The 23,414-nt window shown below is 41.6% G+C and overlaps 1 protein-coding gene across 2 annotated transcripts in view; it reads left to right on the forward strand.

Moving 5' to 3' along the window:
* Nucleotides 1-23,414, forward strand: part of POU6F2 (POU class 6 homeobox 2) — a 488,808-nt gene that overhangs the window by 201,032 nt on the left and 264,362 nt on the right. For both annotated transcript variants that reach the window (XM_059074318.2, XM_067041700.1), the window contains exons 3-4: nucleotides 19,768-19,859; nucleotides 22,884-23,112. In XM_059074318.2, the coding sequence (XP_058930301.1) occupies nucleotides 19,768-19,859; nucleotides 22,884-23,112 (321 nt within the window). The remainder of the gene's footprint in view (nucleotides 1-19,767; nucleotides 19,860-22,883; nucleotides 23,113-23,414) is intronic.

The following is a 23,414-nucleotide window of genomic DNA, read 5'->3' on the forward strand; positions in this document are numbered from 1 at the left end:
CAAGAGTGATTGCAAATTCTACCCTTTCAGAGTATCTGTGTAGAAATGCAATTTTATTTCAGCTTTAAGGGGTTTAAAATTCTTATTCCCCCTTTTTATAGTGGCACTCTGGCTACTTTTGCAAAGAATGTGGCACTCTCAGGGTAAATAGCTGAAATAAAGCGGCTGGACTCTTATCTTCATGGGCCCTCACCATGGCAAAGCAGAGATATGGGTATGGAAGGAGAAAGTGTCAGGAAAATCATCATACATCACAGAGCAAGGGTATTGGGCTACATTTGGCATCAGTTTTGCTGTGTTTTAAAAAGGATAAATATGGCTTCCCTTTAAGAATGTAGGAGCAGCACTTCCCACTGTGAACCTCTTCACTGGGAGTCCTCCCACCGGGTTGCACGGGGTGAGACATGCTGTAGGGTTATTACTGTGATTGAGAGTGTGCCTCTTGAACGTTTGCTTTTCCTACATTCTCACCTGCCCCCGCCTGACTTTTGTGAGAAAAGATGTAACAGTCCACTGCCAGTGTCTGCTAAAAGTTGGGCGTTTTAGGTGCATGTACACTTTAAATGCCACCCAAGGGAGGAAAGGAAGGAAGGAAGGGAGGGAGGGAGGGAGGGAGGGAGGGAGGGAAGGAGGAAGGAAAAGAGTTGTAAACCCAAAACCAGTGCTTTTCACACTTTACTGTGAGTATGAGTCACCTGGGGATTTTCTTTCAATGCAGATTTTGCTTCAGTGCGTCTGAGACCCAGGTGGGCTGAGACCTGCAGGTCTGCCTTCCTAGCGAGGTCCCAAGTGGTGCTTATGCTGCTGGACCAGAGATCACATGGAGACCCTGAGCTAAATACGGCTGTCATTCTGCTCATTATGAACATTATTTTAAAGGAGACCGGGATGCCTACTTCTTAGGAACTGGTCAGGATATGTCTGGGGAAAAAGTGGGGCACACGAGAAGCCTGTCTCCTCCCATCATGTTCCATTTTCCTTTTTCCATCACCCACCTCCCAGACCTGGAACCTAGAGGTCTCCGGAGCCAGGGTTCACTGGGTACAGAAGAAAATATCCCCCCAATACAAGTTCTGCCATAGTGTGGGATTTATTGTGTTCTGTCTCCCTGGAACATTTCATTTGACACCTAGGGTAGAGTAAGTGTTGGAGTTCAATGGAATTTGGTTCAGATCCCAGTGCTGTCGTTCATTAACTGTGTGACTACAGGTGAGTTGTTTAAGCCGTTTAAACATCTGTTTCCACAGCTGTAAAAGGGGAATTATAATCCTGATAACACAGGGCTTCTTTGGATATTTAATGAGAAAATGTAGCCAGAATGCTAAACAAAGTGTCTGGCCCATAGTAAGTATTTGGTGAATGCTTATAAAATATTTGAGTGGTGGAGTAGTCTAGCTGATACAGATGTGGGCCTTCCATCAATCAGATAGCCTGGGATATAGTCACCTCTCTGTCACTAACTAGGTATGTGAGTAATAAAGCTTAGAATCCTGTATAAATGGGCATAATAATCATAACCACCTTACAGGGTTATTGTAAGGGTTGATAATATATGCAAAGTAATTAATGTATTATTTGGCACAGAGAACTTTATATATAAAGAAAATTATTCTGATGTCTCTACAAAAGAATAGGCAAAAGAGGAATTATTTATTCAAAAGAAGAAACATTTTAGGAGTGTTTGGTCAGATATTTCTTATGCCTAGAGGAGTGAAAGGAGAGGGCTGCTGTGATTCCTCAAATCCTACCAGGTTGACCAGAAGCTCCTGAATGCTCTGTGACAGACCAGTGTCCCTCTGCAACAAAGCAGACACTGGGCAAAGGGAGAAGGAGAAAAAAAAGTCTGATGCAATGAGTTTTTCATTAGTCTGAATTGCTTCAATTTAAAGGATTTTCCTTTAAACAGAGAACACATTCTTTGGTATGGGAGAAAGGCTTTAAAATACCTTTGTTGTAGGATCGTGCGAACGCATGGCAGTTTAAAAAAATGTTTTTACTTGGCAAAATGAAATGCCGAGATCTTTCCATTCGCATGATCATTAACGGTCTTCTTTAACTGGACTGCCCTGTGAAGCCTCAAAGTCTGGGAAAGTCAACAGTCTGTGATGATATAATCACCTGCTCTTCACAGTCACCGCGGATCGAGGGCCGCACGCTTTCTGCATTGAGGGTCTCGGAGATCTTGTACCGCGTATGTTATCAGAAGCGACTGCACCCAGAGGCCATCATTTCCAATTGAAATAATGATTTCTTCCGTTGTGGCTCATGGTTAAATCATATTCTGAACGTCAGATCAGCAGCCTGCTTGTTGCTGAAAGGTTGTGCAGAGTTCAGACCTTTTGAAGGCATGTAGGTCTTGGAGAAGAGGGGAAACATACATCACTGTGGTTTCCAGCTGACTTCAGTCTAAGCCAGGAATTTGAGCTCATGTAACCACGATGCAGCTCGCTCTGTTTCACCCTCACCTGCTTCTCAGACTTGGGGTCCAGGTATCTGCAGGCTCACCTTGCTTTATTGTGCTTCACTTTAATGTGATTCACAGTTACTGCATTTTTTTATTTTATTTTTTTACAGTTGAAGGTTTGTGGCTACCCTGTGTTATCAGATGATGGTTAGCATTTTTTAGAAGTCCTTTTAAATTAACGGTGTGTACATTTTTTTAGAAGTAATGCTATTGTACACTTAATAGACTACAGTATAGTGTAAACATAACTTTTATAAGTACTGGGAGACCAAAAAATTTGTGTGACTCACTTTATTGCATTATTTGCTTTGTTGTGGTGGTCTGGAACTGGACCCACAGAGTCTCTGGGGTCTGCCTGCATTGGGGGCTGCTCAGCTAAGAACCTCAATTAACTGAAAACAGTTTAAAAACTCATAATTAATGAGACTTTTGATGGCGGCAGCTCTGTAGGTCTGGGGGGCCTCAAAGACAGCCTTGCAGATATTAGATACAAACTCAAGTGTTGCTATAAGAGGCTGGGCTATTGCAAAAAGAATCACAGTGACCTCTACCCTACGGCTTGTTCCCCCTGTTACTATAACGAAGGTAAGAAAAAATGGACTAGTTCCCCTCCCTTCCGCCTCATCCTCCTACCCCACCAACACACACACACACACACACACACACACACACACTCACTCACACACACATACACCCCCACACACACACATACACACACACACACAATTTTAAAGCAGATTAGTTATCAGCTTTGACCATTTTTCAAGCATATTTAAAGTCAGTTCTCAGTAATTCTTGCACATTTTACCATGGGTAGGTAACTTGAGGGGACCCTAAATGTAGCTCAGTTATTCCACCTGAGAGTGTCTTGATCTCATCCTCTTGTTGTCAAACTTGGCAGCTGGTCAGGAGGGAAAAAAATCTGTTTATTGTTAGTGAGAGTATAACATTGTTAGTAAAATAGGTCTACAACTGAAAGAAAAGACATCTTTTCTATGATTTTTCTTTTAAGGAATTCATGCCTCCTCATTTTAGGGACAGGTAACTGAGAATGGATAGAAAACAAAACAAAATTTTATCTTACTTTCCCAGCAAATGTGGTCACTGATAATAACATGATGATTTGTAAGTTTGGTTTCTTGTTGGAGAAAACAAGCCACGTCTAAATTCCTCTATAGACATAAACACTCTTATCAGAATTTACACTGACTTGGAAGATGGCTCTCCAAGAGTTGTAGGTTTACATGCAATTTTTAAAACCTGAGGACCCTTGATAAGAAGGTCCCTTGGGCAGGGCCTGCTTCATGGGCCATCAACCACTGCGGGCACACAGGGCTCGCCACCCAGCAGGGTCCCATGTTTGGAGTTTAAGGCTCTGAGGTCACCATCTTGAGATTCTTTTTTTTTTTTTTTTTTTTTTTTTTTTTTTTTTTTTTTTTTTTTTTCATCTTTCTCTGTCTGATTTATTTTTTATTTTTATTTTTTTAACATCTTTATTGGAGTATAATTGTTTTACAATAGTGTGTTAGTTTTCCCTCTACAACAAACTAAATCAGTTATACATACACACATGCTCCCACATCTCCTCCCTCTTGCATCACCCTCTCTCCCACCCTCCCTATCCCACCCCCCCAGGCGGTCACACAGCACAGAGGTGATCTCCCTGTGCTATGCAGCAGCTTCCCACCAGCTATCTAATTTACATTTGATAGTGTATATATGTCCCTGCCACTCCCCCACTTCGTCACAGCCCACCCCTCCCCCTCCCCATATCCTCAAGTCCATGCTCGAGTGAGTCTGTGTTTTATTCCCGTCCTACCACTAACCTCTTCATGACATTTTTTTCCCTTAGAGTCCATATATATGTGTTAGCATACGGTATTTGTTTTTCTCCTTCTGACTGACTTCACTCTGTATGACAGACTCCAGGTCCATCCACCTCATTATAAATAACTCAGTTTCATTTCTTTTTATGGCTGAGTAATATTCCATTGTATATATGTGCCACATCTTCTTTATCCATTCATCTGTTGATGGACACTTAGGTTGCTTCCATGTCCTGGCTATTGTAAATAGAGCTGCAATGAACATTTTGGTACATGAGTCTTTCTGAATTATAGTTTTCTCAGGGTATATTCCCAGTAGTGGGATTGCTGGGTCGTATGGTAGTTCTATTTGTAGTTTTTTAAGGAACCTCCATACTGTTCTCCATAGCGGCTGTATCAATTTACATTCCCACCAGCAGTGCAAGAGGGTTCCCTTTTCTCCACACCCTCTCCAGCATTTATTGTTTCTAGAGTTTTTGATGATGGCCAATCTGACCGGTGTGAGATGATATCTCATTGTAGTTTTGATTTGCATTTCTCTAATGATTAATGAGGTTGAGCATTCTTTCATGTGTTTGTTAGCAATCTGTATATCTTCTTTGGAGAAATGTCTATTTAGTTCTTCTGCCCATTTTTGGATTGGGTTGTTTGTTTTTTTGTTATTGAGCTGCATGAGTTGCTTATAAATTTTGGAAATTAATCCTTTGTCAGTTGCTTCATTTGCAAATATTTTCTCCCATTCTGAGGGTTGTCGTTTGGTCTTGTTTATGGTATCCTTTGCTGTGCAAAAGCTTTTAAGTTTCATTAGGTCCCATTTGTTTATTTGTGTTTTTATTTCCATTTCTCTAGGAGATGGGTCAAAAAGGATCTTGCTGTGATTTATGTCGTATAGTGTTCTGCCTATGTTTTCCTCTAAGAGTTTGATAGTGTCTGGCCTTACATTTAGGTCTTTAACCCATTTTGAGTTTATTTTTGTGTGTGGTGTTAGGGATTGTTCTAATTTCATACTTTTACATGTAGCTGTCCAGTTTTCCCAGCACCACTTATTGAAGAGGCTGTCTTTTCTCCACTGTATATCCTTCCCTCCTTTATCAAAGATAAGGTGACCATATGTGTGTGGGTTTATCTCTGGGCTCTCTATCCTGTTCCATTGATCTATATTTCTGTTTTTGTGCCAGTACCATATTGTCTTGATTACTGTAGCCTTGTAGTAGAGTCTGAAGTCAGGGAGCCTAATTCCTCCAGCTCCATTTCTCGTTCTCAAGATTGCTTTGGCTATTCGGGGTCTTTTGTGTTTCCATACAAATTGTGAAATTTTTTGTTCTAGTTCTGTAAAAAATGCCAGTGGTAATTTGATAGGGATTGCATTGAATCGGTAGATTGCTTTGGGTAGTATAGTCATTTTCACAATGTTGATTCTTCCAATCCAAGAACATGGTATATTTCTCCACCTATTTGTATCATCTTTAATTTCTTTCATCAGTGTCTTATAGTTTTCTGCATACAAGTCTTTTGTCTCCTTAGGTAGGTTTACTCCTAGATATTTTATTCTTTTTGTTGCAATGGTAAATGGGAGCGTTTTCTTAATTTCACTCTCAGATTTTTCATCATTAGTGTATAAGAATGCCAGAGATTTCTGTGCATTAATTTTGTATCCTGCAACTTTACCAAATTCATTGATTAGCTCTAGTAGTTTTCTGGTAGCATCCTTAGGATTCTCTATGTATAGTATCATGTCATCTGCAAACAGTGACAGCTTTACTTCTTCTTTTCCTATTTGGATTCCTTTTATTTCTTTTTCTTCTCTGATTGCTGTGGCTAGAACTTCCAAAACTATGTTGAATAAGAGTGGTGAGAGTGGGCAACCTTGTCTTGTTCCTGATCTTAGTGGAAATGGTTTCAGTTTTTCACCATTGAGAACGATGCTAGCTGTGGGTTTGTCATATATGGCCTTTATTATGTTGAGGAAAGTTCCCTCTATGCCCACTTTCTGCAAGGTTTTTATCATAAATGAGTGTTGAATTTTGTCAAAAGCTTTCTCTGCATCTATTGAGATGATCATATGGTTTTTCTCCTTCAGTTTGTTGATATGGTGTATCACATTGATTGATTTGCGTATATTGAAGAATCCTTGCATTCCTGGGATAAACCCCACTTGATCATGGTGTATGATCCTTTTAATGTGTTGTTGGATTCTGTTTGCTAGTATTTTGTTGAGGATTTTTGCATCTATGTTCATCAGTGATATTGGCCTGTAGTTTTCTTTCTTTGTGACGTCTTTGTCTGGTTTTGGTATCAGGGTGATGTTGGCCTCATAGAATGAGTTTGGGAGTGTTCCTCCCTCTGCTATCTGTTGGAAGAGTTTGAGAAGGATAGGTGTTAGCTCTTCTCTAAATGTTTGATAGAATTCGCCTGTGAAGCCATCTGGTCCTGGACTTTTGTTTGCTGGAAGATTTTTAATCACAGTTTCAATTTCAGTGCTTGTGATTGGTCTGTTCATATTTTCTATTTCTTCCTGGTTCAGTCTCGGCAGGTTGTGCATTTCTAAGAATGTGTCCATTTCTTCCAGGTTGTCCATTTTATTGGCATACAGTTGCTTGTAGTAATCTCTAATAATCTTTTGTATTTCTGCAGTGTCAGTTGTTACATCTCCTTTTTCATTTCTAATTCTATTGATTTGAGTCTTCTCCCTTTTATTCTTGATGAGTCTGGCTAATGGTTTATCAATTTTATTTATCTTCTCAAAGAACCAGCTTTTAGTTTTATTGATCTTTGCTATTGTTTCCTTCACTTCTTTTTCATTTATTTCTGATCTGATCTTTATGATTTCTTTCCTTCTGCTAAATTTGGGGGTTTTTTGTTCTTCTTTCTCTAATTGCTTTAAGTGCAAAGTTAGGTTGTTTATTCGAGATGTTTCCTGTTTCTTAAGGTATGATTGTATTGCTATAAATTTGCCTCTTAGAACTGCTTTTGCTGTATCCCATAGGTTTTGGGTCGTTGTGTCTCCATTGTCATTTGTTTCTAAGTATTTTTTGATTTCCTCTTTGATTTCTTCAGTGATCACTTCGTTATTAAGTAGTGTATTGTTTAGCCTCCATGTGTTTGTATTTTTTACAGATCTTTTCCTATAATTGATATTTAGTCTCATAGCGTTGTGGTCGGAAAAGATACTTGATACGATTTCAATTTTCTTAAATTTGCCAAGGCTAGATTTGTGACCCAATATATGATTAATCCTGGAGAATGTTCCATGAGCACTTGAGAAAAATGTGTATTCTGTTGTTTTTGGATGGAATGTCCTATAAATATCAATTAAGTCCATCTTGTGTAATGTATCATTTAAAGCTTGTGTTTCCTTATTTATTTTCATTTTGGATGATCTGTCCATTGGTGAAAGTGGGGTGTTAAAGTCCCCCATTATAATTGTGTTACTGTCGATTTCCCCTTTTAAAGCTGTTAGTATTTGCCTTATGTATTGAGGTGCTCCTATGTTGGGTGCATAAATATTTACAATTGTTATATCTTCTTCATGGATCGATCCCTTGATCATTATGTAGTGTCCTTCTTTGTCTCTTGTAATAGTCTTTATTTTAAAGTCTATTTTGTCTGATATGAGAATTGCTACTCCAGCTTTCTTCTGATTTCCATTTGCATGGAATATCTTTTTCCATCCCCTTACTTTCAGTCTGTATGTGTCCCTAGGTCTGAAGTGGGTCTCTTGTAGACAGCATATATATGGGTCTTGTTTTTGTATCCATTCAGCCAGTCTGTGTCTTTTGGTGGGAGCATTTAATCCATTTACATTTAAGGTAATTATCGATATGTATGTTCCTATTACCATTTACTTAATTGTTTCCGGTTGTTCTTGTAGGTCTTTTCCTTCTCTTGTGTTTCTTGCCTAGAGAAGTTCCTTTAGGATTTGTTGTAGAGCTGGTTTGGTGGTGCTGAACTCTCTCAGTTTTTGCTTGTCTGTAAAGGTTTTAATTTCTCCATCAAATCGGAATGAGATCCTTGCTGGGTAGAGTAATCTTGGTTGTAGGTTTTTTTCCTTCATCACTTTAAATATGTCCTGCCACTCCCTTCTGGCTTGTAGAGTTTCTGCTGAAAGATCAGATGTTAATCTTATGGGGATTCCCTTGTGTGTTATTTGTTGTTTTTCCCTTGCTGCTTTTAATATGTTTTCTTTGTATTTAATTTTTGACAGTTTGATTATTATGTGTCGTGGCGTGTTTCTCTTTGGGTTTATCCTGTATGGAACTCTCTGTGCTTCCTGGACTTGATTGACTATTTCCTTTCCTATATTAGGGAAGTTTTCAACTATAATCTCTTCAAATATTTTCTCAGTCCCTTTCTTTTTCTCTTCTTCTTCTGGGACCCCTATAATTCGAATGTTGGTGCGTTTAATGTTGTCCCAGAGGTCTCTGAGACTGTCCTCAGTTCTTTTCATTCTTTTTTCTTTCTTCTGCTCTGCAGTAGTTATTTCCACTATTTTATCTTCCAGGTCACTTATCCGTCCTTCTGCCTCAGTTATTCTGCTATTGATCCCATCTAGAGTATTTTTAATTTCATTTATTGTGTTGCTCATCGTTGCTTGCTTCCTCTTTATTTCTTCTAGGTCCCTGTTAACTGTTTCTTGCAAATTGTCTATTCTATTTCCAAGATTTTGCATCATCTTCACCATCATTATTCTAAATTCTCTTTCAGGTAGATTGGCTATTACCTCTTCATCTGTTAGGTCTGGTGTGTTTTTATCTTGCTCCTTCATCTGTTGTGTGTTTTTCTGTCTTCTCATTTCGCTTATCTTACTGTGTTTGAGGTCTCCTTTTTGCACGCTGCAGGTTCGTAGTTCCTGTTGTTTTTGGTGGCTGTCCCCAGTGGCTAAGGTTGGTTCAGTGGGTTGAGTAGATTCCCTGGTTGGGGGAACTAGTGCCTCTGTTCTGGTGGATGAGGCTGGATCTTGTCCTTCTGGTGGGCAGGTCCTCGTCTGGTGGTGTGTTTGGGGATGTTGGTAACCTTATTATGATTTTAGGCAGTCTCTCTGCTAATGGATGGGGCTGTAGACCTGTCTTGCTCTTTGTTGGGGATAGGGTGTCCAGCACTGTTCTTTGCTGGTCCTTGAGTGAAGCTGGGTCTTGGTGTTGAGATGGAGGTCTCTGGGAGATTTTCGCCGTCTGATATTACGTGGAGCTCGGAGGTCTCTTGTGGACTAGTGTCTTGAGGTTGGTTCTCCCACCTCAGGGACACCGCCCTGGTGCCTGGCTGGGGCGCCAAGAACCTTTAATCCACACGGCTCAAAATAAAAGGTAGAATAAATAGAGAGGAAAGAAAAGGAAGGAAGGAGGGAGGGAGGGAAGGAAGGAAGAAAGGAAGGAAGAAATGAAGGAAGGAAGCAAGAAAGCAAGGACGGAAGGTGCAGAGGAAGAAAGGGAGGAAGGAAGAGAGGAAGGGAGGAAAGAAGGGGGAAGGAAGGAAGAAAGGAGGGAAGGAGGGAAGAAAGGAAGAAAGAAAGGGAGAAGACAGAGTAGTATAAAGTATAGTTATTAGAATAAAAAATAATTATTAAGAAGAAAAATTTCCTTTTAAAAAACAAACAAAAAACCAAAAAAACAAACAAACAAACAAACAAAAAACAGAAAAATGGGTCGGTCTAACCCTAGGACAAATGGTGCAAGCAAAGCTATACAGACAAAAATCTCACACAGCAGCACACACATACACACCCACAAAAAGAAAAAAAAGGGGAAAATAATAGTATATCTTGCTCCCAAAGTCCACCTCCTCAACTTGGGATGATTCGTTGTCTATTCAGGTTTTCAACAGATGCAGGGCACTTCAAGTTGATTGTGGAGCTTTAATCCGCCGCTTCTGAGGCTGTTGGGAGAGATCTCCCCCTCTCCTCTCTGTTCGCACAGCTCCTGGGGTTCAGCTTTGGACTTGGTCCCGCCTCTGCGTGTAGGTTGTCCGAGGGCGACTGCCCTTCGCTCAGACAGGACGATGTTAAAGGAGCAGTTGATTCGGGGGCTCCAGCTCACTCAGGCTGGGGGGAGGGAGTGGCACGGGGGCGGGGCGAGTCCGCGACGTCAGAGGCCGACGTGACGCTGCACAGGCCCAAGGCGCGCCGTGCGTTCTCCCGGGGAAGCTGTCCCTGGATCCCGGGACCCCGGCAGTGGCGGACTGCACGGGCTCCCGGGAGGGCCGGTGTGGAGAGTGACCTGTGCTCACACACAGGCCTCTTGGTGGTGGCAGCAGCAACCTTAGCGTCCGACACCCGTCTCTACTGTCCGTGCCGACAGCCGCGGCTCGCGCCCGTTTCTGGAGCTCCTCTACGCGGTGCTCTTAATCCCCTCACCTCACACCCGAGGAGGCAAAGAGGCAAGAAAAAGTCTCTTGTCTCTTCGGCAGCTCCGCGCCCGGTTCTAGGGCTCCTTTAAGCGGCGCACTTAATCCCCTCTCCTCGCGCCCAGGCAGCAAAGAGGGAGGAAAAGGTCTCTTGCCTCTTCGGCAGCTCCAGACTTCTCCCGAACTCCCTCCCGGCCAGCCGTGGCGCACTAGCCCCCTTCAAGCTGTCTTCACTCTGCCAACTCCAGCCCTTTCCCCGGGATCCGACTGAAGCCCGAGCCTCAGCTCCCGGCCCCGCCCGCCCCGGCGGGCGAGCAGACAAGCCTCTCGGGCTGGTGAGCGCCGGTCGGCACCTATCCTCTGCGGGAATCTCTCCGCTTTGCCCTCCGCACCCCTGTGGCTGAGCTGTCCTCCGCGGCTCCGGAGCTTCCCCCTCCGGCGCCCGCAGTCTCCGCCCGCGAAGGGGCCTCTAGTGTGTGGGAGTCTTTCCTCCTTCTCGGCTCCCTCCCACTGGCGTAGGTCCCGTCCCTATTCTTTTGTCCCTGTTTATTCTTTTTTCTTTTGCCCTACCCAGATATGTGGGGAGTTTCTTGCCTTTTTGGAGGTCCGAGGTCCTCTGCCAGCGTTCGGTGGGTGCTCTACAGGAGAAGCTCCACGTGTAGATGTATTTCTGATGTCTCTGTGAGGAGGAAGGAGATCTCCGCGTCTTACTCTTCCGCCATCTTTAAGCCGTCCCCGAGATTCTTAATAATTTATCTTTGAAATTGTGTTTTGTGAGTCAAGTCCAATGGGATGATAAGAGCTTGGGGTCAGAGGCAGGGAGGCTTGGAGCCTCTGGTGGTCCAGCCACTACCTCCCTACCTCTCCAGGACAGGGCAGTTCTCAGCCACCTGCTCTCTGCCCTGGATGCCCCAGGACCCCCAGAAGCTGGAGTGTAGCTGTCACCTTCTCCCTTCCGCCCTTCTCAGTGTTCTAGACTCAGGTGCAGGGAGAGTCTTAGGATCAGCATGCAATTCATCCCATCCAGGTGTCCAGCGCAGCCCAGCGAGGAGGTTGCAACCCTTTGAGTTCACCCATCTGCCGTGGATTAAGGCAGCAGCCCTGGGGAAGGGGAAGATTGACTTCCCAGCCCCAGGTTAGGGACTTGGAGTTGCATTTGTCCCTGAGCCCCATAAATTATGTAGCCAGCCCTCATGTAAGGCTGAGCATAGATGAAGCATAGAATCAAGCTCCCTGCATGGCCATTAAAAACACAGGGTCTACACGACCTTTGTGTCCAGGGGGCCCGTGCCAGGGTCCGATCAGTAGGTTGAGAGCAAGGACTTCATCCCTGGATGCAGTGAAGCGTTGAACGTGGCCCCTAGCAGTGACCTTGTCAGAGGAAGTGTCCATGTCCTAGGAGAAGTGTGTTGAAATTAGCAAAGCTTCTTAGATCAAGAAGGGCATTTTTAAAATGAGACAAATCATCTTCAGGAGGTTTAAAATCTGTTTCTAAATTGTTTCAGCACACTCTGATACACATCTCCAACATTTCAAGAACAACTTTCCTAAACACCAATGTACATACATAATACATACATACATACACACATATATGCATACATACACACATGCTAAGGCCCAGAGCTGACCTGCAGGAGATACAAAGGTGAGTGAGAAAGAATCTTTGCCCTGAAAGAATTTATACTCTTGTAGAGACAGCAGTGCTCAAGCATTGATCCGTATCCCAAAGCTCTCCACATGCCAACAGTGTGTCGTGGAATTTTGCCTAAGTATATTTGATGACTGTCTCTTTTTCATCTCTTTTCTGAGAGGAAGCATTTACAGAAATTGAGAACTTTATTGGCCTGGATATCGCAGGAGTTCAGCTCTGCTTTTATGAGATGGATGTGAAAACAAATGATAAAAAATTGTTGGAGGAGACTGAAAGGAGATATAGGAAACGTTGAGAGAAAAAAACATCTTTAAAGGTTTCCAAAGCACACATAGACTAAGTCTACATGGAGGACTGAAGCAAATATTGAATAATTTTGGTAGATATTACAAAAACGTCTTCAGATAATCAAGTCCAAATAAGGGATTTGGGGGGTTTCTTGTTCTGATTTACCTAGATATCTCGAATCTCCCTTTGACTTTTAATGCTTATGTACAGCCTTTAAATAAAGATCAGCATTTTAAACCACCGAAGAAAAAATAAAATAAAATAAAAACACTGAGGACCTAGACCTTTCACACGAAGATAACTGGATTTCCCTCCATCAAAGGCCAGTTAAGTCACCTGCTAGAAGAATAAAGGTATCCACTCTTCCCGTTAATGTCATCAGACATTTACTGTTCTACAGGCCTCAATGGTGAGGTTACAAGTACTCGACAACAGAACTTGCAAAAATGCACAAACCCTAAGTTAATTAGTGAATGTTTAATTTTCAAGTGTGGCTTATCTCTTTAGAGTCTCCCGTTCCACCAGGGGTCTGTATAGTGTTCTGGACGTAAATACATGTGTGGCCGGTATCATAAAGAAATCTCAACAGGCAATAAAAAATGGCAGACAGTGGCAGTGACTTTGAAAAGATTTTTATAGACACCTCCACTCCCTCCTTGGCATTTAGTAATCTTGAAGAAATCGAAAGAAAGGGAAGTTTAATTTAGAGGGGCCTTCTGCCCCACTTAGCTGGGTTCACATGCCCAACATGAAATAATAATGCATTCAACTGTCCATCTTAAAATAAGCAACCTCTGCTCACCTCACTCCCCAGTGAAAACAGCAAACAGTGGGTAGGAAAGGTATAAATACTAGAAAAAGCTGAGGGATCCCTATGACCTTCTTTTGATTGTTTGTGCTAATGCATAGCGGACAGAAACCCAGACTCTCCCTCTGAAGAATCGATTTGTTAAAAATGCATTGGTCGTTAATGAGGGAATCTCGTGCACTGAATATTGGAGGATGGCCAACTGAAAGTGGAGCTGGTGTATTCCCATGAGCCATTCCTATGTGCAAGTCTGTTTTCTCCTCAATCTGCCCCAGACCTTGTATCCTCTTTGCAAAGGCAATGGGGTAAGGATCCAGAAAGGAGTATGCCCTCTCATGATTAACAATGTTCTGTTTGTTTCTTAAAATGACTTATTTGGAAGAGTCAACTCCAGAAAGACAGGTGTGGGCAAGGGGTAATGGTGGAGGAGGTCAGATTTAAAACTCTATCCTGGAGTGCACATCTGTTTCACTCTTAGAGTTGCTGAGAGGTACTGGGTCTTGTTTGCCTCAGTTAATCAAAAACTCTTATACAAAAAGAAAATTGTTTTAATTTGCAAAGGAAACCTAACTTACTATGAGGAATGCAGTGATGGTCATTCAGGAGCTCTGACCTTGACTTGGTGGGGTGCAGGGTGCAACTTCAGAGGCTCCCCCAGTCAGGAAGTTACTAAAGAGAGGAGCAGGGGCCTAGGGGATCACTGCCCCCACCCCAGCTACCTAGATAATTCAGGCTCTCCAGAGCAGAGAGAGCTGCCAGCCGATTTGCAGATTCTGGATACAAGGTCAACACTGGAAAGATGGTGTCCAATGAACCAATGCTCTGACAAGCAGGCATTTTAACAATTAAAATTAAGTTTTATTGCAGTGTACCAGCCAAACTCCTAATCAGTCTTTCAGTGTCTCCAACATTTATGACTTATCCTTTCCTTAGCAGACTTCTATCAGGGGTCCCTGTGTTTACAGAAGTCACTTCTATTACATAGCTACTTTATTTTAATTTCCTGGTCATCTTATTATTTATTTTTAAATTAAGCACTCAAAAATTAAAGCCCAGGGCTTCCCTGCTGGTGCAGTGGTTAAGAATCCACCTGCCAATGCAGGGGACACGGGTCCGAGCCCTGGTCCGGGAAGATCCCACATGCTGCGGAGCAACTAAGTCCGTGTGCCACAACTACGGAGCCTGTGCTCTAGAGCCCGCGAGCCACAACTACTGAGCCCACGTGCCACAACTGCTGAAGCCCGCACACCACAACGAAGAGTAGCCCCTGCTCACCACAACTAGAGAAAGCCCACATGCAGCAACAAAGACCCAACACGGCCAAAAATAAATAAACAAATAAATAAATTTATTTAAAAAATTAAAACCCATTAATACATTTTGGTAATGGAAAAAAACTGAATGAAGATCCAAACCTGTAAATGTTATAGAAGACTAATTCATTTGCTTTTCAGCCAAAAACATTCATTAATTGCTACTGATAAAGCAAGAAAAGAAATAAATATGATGTAGCTGTTTTAAATTTTTTTATGATCCCTTTTATTTATTTATTTTTGGCTGCATCGAGCAGCATGTGGAACTTCCCCAACAAGGGATTGAACCCGAGCCCCCTGCAGTGGAAGCTCCGAGTCTTAACCACTGGGCCGCCAGGGAAGTCCTTATGATCCCTTTTAAAATCAGTTTTTACTCCTTGAAGCACCTGTGAACATTACAAAATTGATGCATCTGACATAGATTGCTAAACTAGAAGGCCACCGGGATTACGATGGAAGAATGCTCCAGGTAGAGGAGCTTGGAGGGCCAAGGGAGTAATGCTGGCTGTTGACCCGTCTGCTGTCGTAAAACTAATTGTATATGGCATCCTCAGTGCAGAGGAGATTCATACTTGCCTGAGCAGCATGTAAGCCACCGTTTTCTCCCCGTGGTCTTCTGTCACCAGTGGAGTTTTATAAAACGTACACATGAGCCACCCTCTGGAGGCTCCGAAAGTAGCCTCATGAGGGATGTGAACCTCTGTGTCTTCAGGAAGCTCCGCAGACCATTCTGATTCATAGGCCTGGGTAAGAGCTGCTGGTCTAAGCTATGGTCTGGGTGAGAATTTGGGAGCAAATTGCCATTATCTTTGTGCCATATTACCTGGTCATGCTACCAGGGACTAAAGGAAGCATTATCTGTGCACATCTCACTTCATAGGCTCTTTAAAGACCTGACCATTTAGTTCAGATCCAAACATTTATCAAATGGTACAGAGCACACAGGGTGGTGTGTGAGGAAACATGGACAACACACATAGGCAGGAGCATTTGTGTTGAGTTCCTTGGGGCAGGTAAATATGGGCAAATTAGATAATACTAAATATTGTATTAAATATAAATTGAATCTTATTAACTCACGGTAGTCAAGAGAAAGAGCACTTTTGTGACAAGCATGCACTGTTCCAAGACATTTACAAATATATGTGCTCATTTAATCCTCAGCATAGCAACCCTATGAATGATACACGATTATTTTCCTGGGTTTTTACAGGAAATATATATATATATATATATATATATATATATATATATATAAGTGTATCCAGGCCAATATAGTTATTGTATATATAGTTATTGTATATATATAAGTAAACCGGAAAACCAGCCCAAGTTCACCCAACTAGTTAAGGGGCAGGGCTAAATCTCAATGCAAGGAGAGTTTCAAATTTAAGAGTCCTTGCTTTTAACCTGTACAACAAACTGCTTTTACTATCTAAATTGGAATAGATAACTAGTAAGGACCTACTATATAGCACAGGGAACGCTACTCAGTACTCTGTAATGACTTACATGGGAAAAGAATCTAAAAAAGAGTGGATATATGTATAACTGATTCACTTTGCTGTACACCTGAAACTAACACAACATTGGAGTAAGTCAACTATACTCCAATAAAAATTTCAAAAAAACAACAACAAAAAAAAACAAAACAAAAAATCAGAATTACAGTCGAATTTGCTAAGAAGCTAATAATTTAGAGATAATTTCCAAAGTTTATGCTAAATAAGAGTAACTAGTGAAGTGGATGCCCATACCTATTTTAAAGGAATTATACCAGCCCCCAATTAAAAACCCAACCTCTGTTTCCATTGAGTGAATATTCAGTCAATGTGAATGATGCCTACATTAAAAGCTGGGCATAAACCAGTGAACACAGGATCTGCCCTCCTGGAGCTCACAGTTGCTGCCTGAAAAGCCTAGACTCTTAAATTCAGAACAGGCCACAGAGAGCTTTCTGGGCGTCTTTGATCTCCTAGCATATTTCCTGGGACCCTGATCAGGAGGAACCTGCCCAGCCCGTTTAAGGTCACATTTTCATATCTGTGCCTGTACATAACCTCAAATTCTCTGCTAACTTACGGCTGAGCGCCGCTTCAGAGCTCTCTGAAACTCTTAGCCAACATCATTTATTCATTCTGATTGCTGGATCCCCCTCCTGGCTCTGAGAAGGCCCCTGATTTGGGAGCCGCCTTATGACCCACACAGATTAGTTTATGGTCTTACAAGGTTAAGTATGATACATGTATTTGGGGAAAATGGAGATGTGCATTAAGAAGAAACATTACTTTTTGATCCAGGCAGGAGGGCATACATAATCTCCTCTAGAGCCTGTGAAAGACTTCATTTTACACATGAAATTGTGTCGAATTGCCCTGGACTGCACTGAACATGGTTTTTGAGAATAACCAGCCTCAAAACAAGCTGCTGTGCACTGGTGAGAGCCTCCAGCAACAGAGAATAAAATGTAAGCAAATGTAATCTGTGTCAAGTTACAGGTAACAAAGACACAATCTTGTTGACACAGTGCCTGGATGGGACAGATCCCAAACATTACCATGATGTGTCATCAGGAACAGAATCAAAAAATGAGCCCGGTATGCATGAAAGAAATATGAGACAGAAGGGCCTGGCATAGTATAGAAAAATTTTTGATGAAGATATATGTTTTTTAATTGTGTAAGAGGATTTTTCTCTTTCTCTGTGCATTGTCAAACTTTTTCACAGTCAGACATAAAAATCCATGTCTGGCAAGCATAAAGAACAAACCAATTTTTAAAAAACATTTTCATAAACTAAACCAAAGCAGGTTTTTAACCATTTGAGAATTTACGTTAATTGACCAAAAGATCACTTTGGGACCTTGGTTAGCTCTATAAAAGTAAATAAAACTCTACTGAGAATTCTAAGGCAAAATAGGACTTGTAAGTCTATTAGTAAGAACTGAAGAACTGTGAGAACTGAAGTTGTGAGATTTACACTGCATAATGCACCCCCCAGTTTAAAATGCCCTGCTACTCAAGCATGATAAAGAAATCAAATATTAAAAATTTAGAAGAAAGGTCTCCTGCATGTTATGGGGAAATTGTGGTCATCTTACGATGGGCCATCTTACCCTTGTTATTAAATGACAGTGATCATTAAAATGCCAAACAGGGGCTTCCCTGGTGGCGCAGTGGTTGAGAATCCGCCTGCCGATGCAGGAGACACGGGTTCGTGCCCTGGTCCGGGAAGATCCCACATGCCGTGGAGCAACTAAGCCCGTGAGCCATGGCCGCTGGGCCTGCGCGTCCGGAGCCTGTGCTCCGCAATGGGAGAGGCCACAACAGTGAGAGGCCCGCATACCGCAAAAAAAAAAAAAAAAAAAAAAAAAAAAAAAAAAAAAAAAAAAAATGCCAAACATATTTTGACAGAATTCACTTTATAAAATGTCAGCAAGTCTGTGTTTTTATTAGTTTGTTCCAAATCAATTGAGAAATTTCAATAGAATGCTTGTAAGTATTCCCCAAGCAATGTCCATTCTTGACTTTGGCACAAAAAAATATTACATATTAATCAGATTTTCAGATTTCTGCCTAATGGCTTTGCACATTTATTGCTTAATCCTATTATAAAATGCTGTTATGATTGACACACAGTTGTGGAGATAGAAGTCAATTGAATAATATGTAGCAGTCAATTTTATTTGTAGCTTAATGTGCTGAAGTATTTTTTTCCACATTTCCATTATTTATAAATCTGTCCCTTTGGAGAATATATAGAAGAATTTGTTTTAAATGAGCTAGTAATACCTTCTTTAAAATTTATAAGTGTGACAGAATCATATCTTTTTTTCCTTGGCCGTCCACGGCGCTCCAGTAAACAAGGTCTGAATTCTCTTCCACTTGCTATTCATAGGACAAACATCAGGAAAGAGGATCTGGTTAAGGATGGCTTGGAATTGGATTTCAATCACCAAGAAAGCAAAAGCTACCAACTAAGACCCCTCAAAAATGGCTGCTAGCTTTATTTATTTGTTTGCTTGCTTATTTATTTATATATTTATTGTTACTGCCACTATATCACCTTCTATGGTTTGTCCTGAAACAAAGCACATAAGCACACACAGAGAGACAATAATGTTTAAGAAAGTTTGAAAGATCTGCTGTTTTGGTGGAATTTCATTTCTCCTGCTTTAGCATCCAACAGGATTCTAGCAAAGGAAGTACATTATGTTCTATGCTCACCACAGGGGGGATCCCGGGGGGTAGTGTGGGGGTCAGTTAGCACCCAGGAAATTTGCTTAAGGAGATGCATGTGCTTTTTAAGACATAAGGGGCCACCAACAAGGACCTACCGTAGAGCACAGGGAACTCTACTCAGTATTTTGTAATAACCTATAAGGAAAAAGAATCTAAAAAAGAATGTGTGTATATATATATATATATATATACACATACACACACACACACACACACACACACACACACACACACATATATATGCATGTATAATTGAATCATTGTGCTGTACACCTGAAACTAGCATCACATTGTAAATCAACTATACTTCAATTTTTAAAAAAAGAAAAGAAAAAGGCTTTGTTTTTAGGAAAACGCATCCATAAGATTCAGTACCTGAAGTGTGTATGGAGAAAGGGCTTAAGGGTACGAAGCCATATTAAGGGATAATATAGATGTGCTTGGTCGTGTCTGAGATCACGCTTTCTCTGGCTTTGGGAAATTAGATTAGCTGTTGCCCGCCTATGCATAAAGGATGCAGTTTCCCACACTGGGGCCATGTTGGCACACCCCCTGCAAACTGATGTATAATGCAAGCCTATTAGTGCGACTGATGACGGTGTCACTTTCTCTGCTGTCACAGCCTTCTCCCTCCTAGGATGACTTTGTCCATCCCGAACGTCCGTTAGCATAATGTATGCAGTTGACAAGTGATTTGAGCACTGGAGCTATTGGTAAGGCACTCTGGCATATCATCTGTGCCTTAATGTTATGTGACATCACAGGAAAATGGGGTCATGGGCAGTTCCCAGGCTGGATCTTATATTAAGGGTGCGCTTCTCTTTTGAATTCCAGGGGCCAGAGGAAACCCGGCGCTGTCAGACCCAGGCACCCCTGAACAGCACCAGGCCAGTCAGACCCACCCCCCGTTCCCGGTTGGTCCACAGGTCAGTATCTCTCCACTGCTGCATGTAGGATGGTGTAACCATATAAATAACCAAATAAATAATAATGAGTTAAAACCAATTAACAAAGAGCAAAGATGGTGATAAATTTTTGTATGGGAAACTGTATGGCTACATTATTTATTAAATACCATCAAGAAAAAAAATGTGTTAGCAGAACTCTTCTCTCTTTTTAAAGGGAATGTTGATTTCAGTCATTTGGAAACATTTTTTCTTCTTAAAACCCACTACAATTGTGCTGTTGGTTATCATGCAGTTTTCTGCAAAGTAAAACTTTAATGACTGGAGTGTGAAGAAAATTAAGTTATTTCAACCTTACTATAGCCGTTTTTGAAATACAAGATGTGATTTAATACTAAAAAGTTAATGCAATTTTAATGCAAGTTCAGCTTATTGGGTTTGACAATACTGTACATCATATATAGCTCCTGCATTAATAAAGAAATACATTCATTATTATTTAAAGTCCAATATTTGTTTTTTGCAGCCTGGTGTGGTTATATGGAGATGTAGAACACAATTGTAAAAGGCTGGGCTTTTTTTTTAACCTCTGTCATTTAGTGTGAAGTTCTCAGAGTTCACCCACTTTTATAGAAAAAGAAGCTTATCCTTGAGCCTTTCTCTCTCTTTGGTTGTCATTGTGGTTCCAGGAAATTAATCACTTTCAGCACTTTAGGGCTCATCAGTTCCAAGCTTGAAAACCCAAGTTTAGAGCTTGAGTTGGTCTTGATTTTCTTGTTCCAGCCCCTGCCAGGTCTCCCTATGGCCTCAGATTCCAAAGTCCATCTCAGAGCATGAATACCTCTGTGCTCCAGACAGAAAGCCCGGGTTGATGCCTGATCTCTTATGGAGCCCTAGAGGGAGTTTGACTGGGCATCTCAGAAGCCAGCTTCTGAACGCCATGCCCTTTCTAATTTCATGCTTGTGACATTGTGTGTGTGTGTGTGTGTGTGTGTGTGTGTGTGTGTGTGTGTGTGTGAACATACCAGGGGTGACAAACTCCAGTGCCTCCAGGTTAGAAACATAGCACGACAGACCCAGACAGTGAGAAGCAGGCGACACTGGGACAAAGTGGACAGTGGATGCCCTGCTGTAAGCCCATGAATTCAATTAAAAAAAATGCTGCAGGCCCCACCATCCAAATCTGTGGCCTGCATACAGTCTGAAGACTGCCCATTTGCCTTCCCTTTCATAATGGTATCACTACTGGCCGTAATGTGATGCCAGCAATCTGAAGACCAGTTTATCATTTTGCACTTATTCCTAAAAAATGTTTGCTTTGCCCTTTCGTGTAACTTTTTTTTTTTTTTTTTAAGAGAGGCACAGTTACTTTGTGAGAATTTAGTAAAGTCGGAGCTGGGCCCACGGAATCCAGAGCAGTGGTTCTAAGACTAAGATGGATGGAGTCCCAGTGCGTCTTCAGAGGGCTCCCTGGAAGGGGCCTTGAGGGGGGACTTAGGGAATGGCCAGCAAATGGACTCAGCCACCCCCACTCTTCAAACAAAGCCACCCCCCTTCTCCAAATCTGTTCCGTGTATTGAGAGGGAGTGAAACATGGGCTCTGGAGCAGCCTGGCTGGATCGGAATCCTCCCACCCCTCTGGATATGTGACTTTGGACAAGTAACCAACTCAGTACGTCATTGATAGGACATCGGAGTTCATACACATTAAAATAGTGCCTGGCTATTAAATATTGGGCTTTGTACTATACCTACACTGAGTTACCTTTTACTTTATAGAATCATACTGTGTTAAAAACAAAGAAGTTGAAACTCCCCAATGAGAGTTTTTTATCAGCTCCTCTAGAAGAAAAATGGGCATATGGGATTAGATCTTAAATGGCTCCTGCAGGGGTGCAATGGAAGTCCCAGATGAAGGGTGCTAAGATCAGTGACCCTTTCATCTAGCCTGGTTGGACAAGGAATCCTTCCTACATCATCCTGAAGACCCCCACCCGAGCTCACACCTGAGCTCAGATACACCTAGTGCCCAGAAGTGCACACCTATGCGGCTGCCTTTCCATATCAAACAATGGCTATTGGATAGTGGATATAAACATGTGTTTTTAATGTCTTTTTAACAGGGCAAAGAATGTTAGTGTAATAACAAAAGACGTTTTTTAAAGCTTTTCAAATTTATCCACATCAAATATTTTTGTTTTTCTATATTCCTTTTTAGATCTTGCCATTATACAGATACAATTTTACCATTTAATAATGATGTGATCATCATCACTTGCTTAATTATTATCCAGTTAATTTTATATATTCTCATAAACATTTTTTATTTTTCTAGAGGTGTCAGAATGATCCATTCTAAAGACTATATAATATCTTACTAAGTTTAGTACTATCAATATAACAAACTTTTTCAACATTTATGTATTTTAAAATGTAATGCATATTTTCATTCATTTATATTTTTTTAAAAAATTGTGTCTTCAGAAGCATATCCCAGGAGTATATTCTAAGTCAAAAGGGGAAGAATATTTTTGTAGCCCTTGATATGGACTGCTTTCCAAAAGGTTTATGCCTGTCCACCTGTCCTAAATCCATATAATGGTGTCACTACAGACTTAACAGCATTGCGTAAATCTTTTGCATTATTTTTGCTAATTTAATAGATGAAAATAGTATTTCATTGCTCTTTTGAACCAATAAATTCCACTGATTCCAAAGAGTTCTTTTTGGAAAAACAGAATAAATTAGCAGAGCGTTTCAAATATATTAAGAGTAGGATCAAGTGAAAAGCCATGGAAGAATAATATATGTGTAGGTTATCACTTTGAAAGGTATTTGAGCTTTCCAAACCAAATGAAATTTTCCAAAAAGATTAATGAAATACAATTTCACTTTTTTTCCTACAAGTCAGTCTTTGTTTTTTGGAATAGAACGTGTCTCTTTGTTACTTGTTCAGGAACTTTTCCTAAGTGGAAGAAGAATGCTCTGAGCACCCATGTCTTGGTTCCACTGGAAAGTGAGCTGGGATTTTGTGTTTCCTTGCAGCCACTTCTGACGGCCCAGCAGTTAGCCTCTGCTGTCGCCGGGGTGAGGCCGGGAGGCACGCCGGCCCTCAGCCAGCCTGTCCTCATCCCCTTCAGCATGGCCGGGCAGCTGGGAGGGCAGCAGGGGCTGGTCCTCACACTGCCCGCTGCGAATCTCACCAACATCCAAGGGCTGGTAGCAGCAGCTGCGGCGGGAGGCATTATGACTCTGCCACTGCAAACTCTACAAGGTAACCCACCGTGTCTCTGTGTCGTGTAGGGCTCCATCCACTGGCCCGTGCTCTCTGAAGTGGACAAGCGCCCTGAATGTTGAATGTAGTTCAGAGCTGCTTCCACCATAAAGGCTATGAAAGGCTTATGTAGGAAGCAAAGTTTTCAAGGTGTCTGTGAATCCTGAGTTTGCTCAAGCCATGGGCTTTATCAGTCCTCATGTCTTAACATTGACTTGAAACCTTTCAGGTCTTCTGGAAGCATTTATGAGCAATCATTGCATGACACATCAAAAACTTAGATGTAAAATGATTGTGATGTT

The sequence above is a fragment of the Kogia breviceps genome, chromosome 9 (genome assembly GCF_026419965.1).
Source record: "Kogia breviceps isolate mKogBre1 chromosome 9, mKogBre1 haplotype 1, whole genome shotgun sequence".
NCBI lineage: Eukaryota > Metazoa > Chordata > Mammalia > Artiodactyla > Physeteridae > Kogia > Kogia breviceps.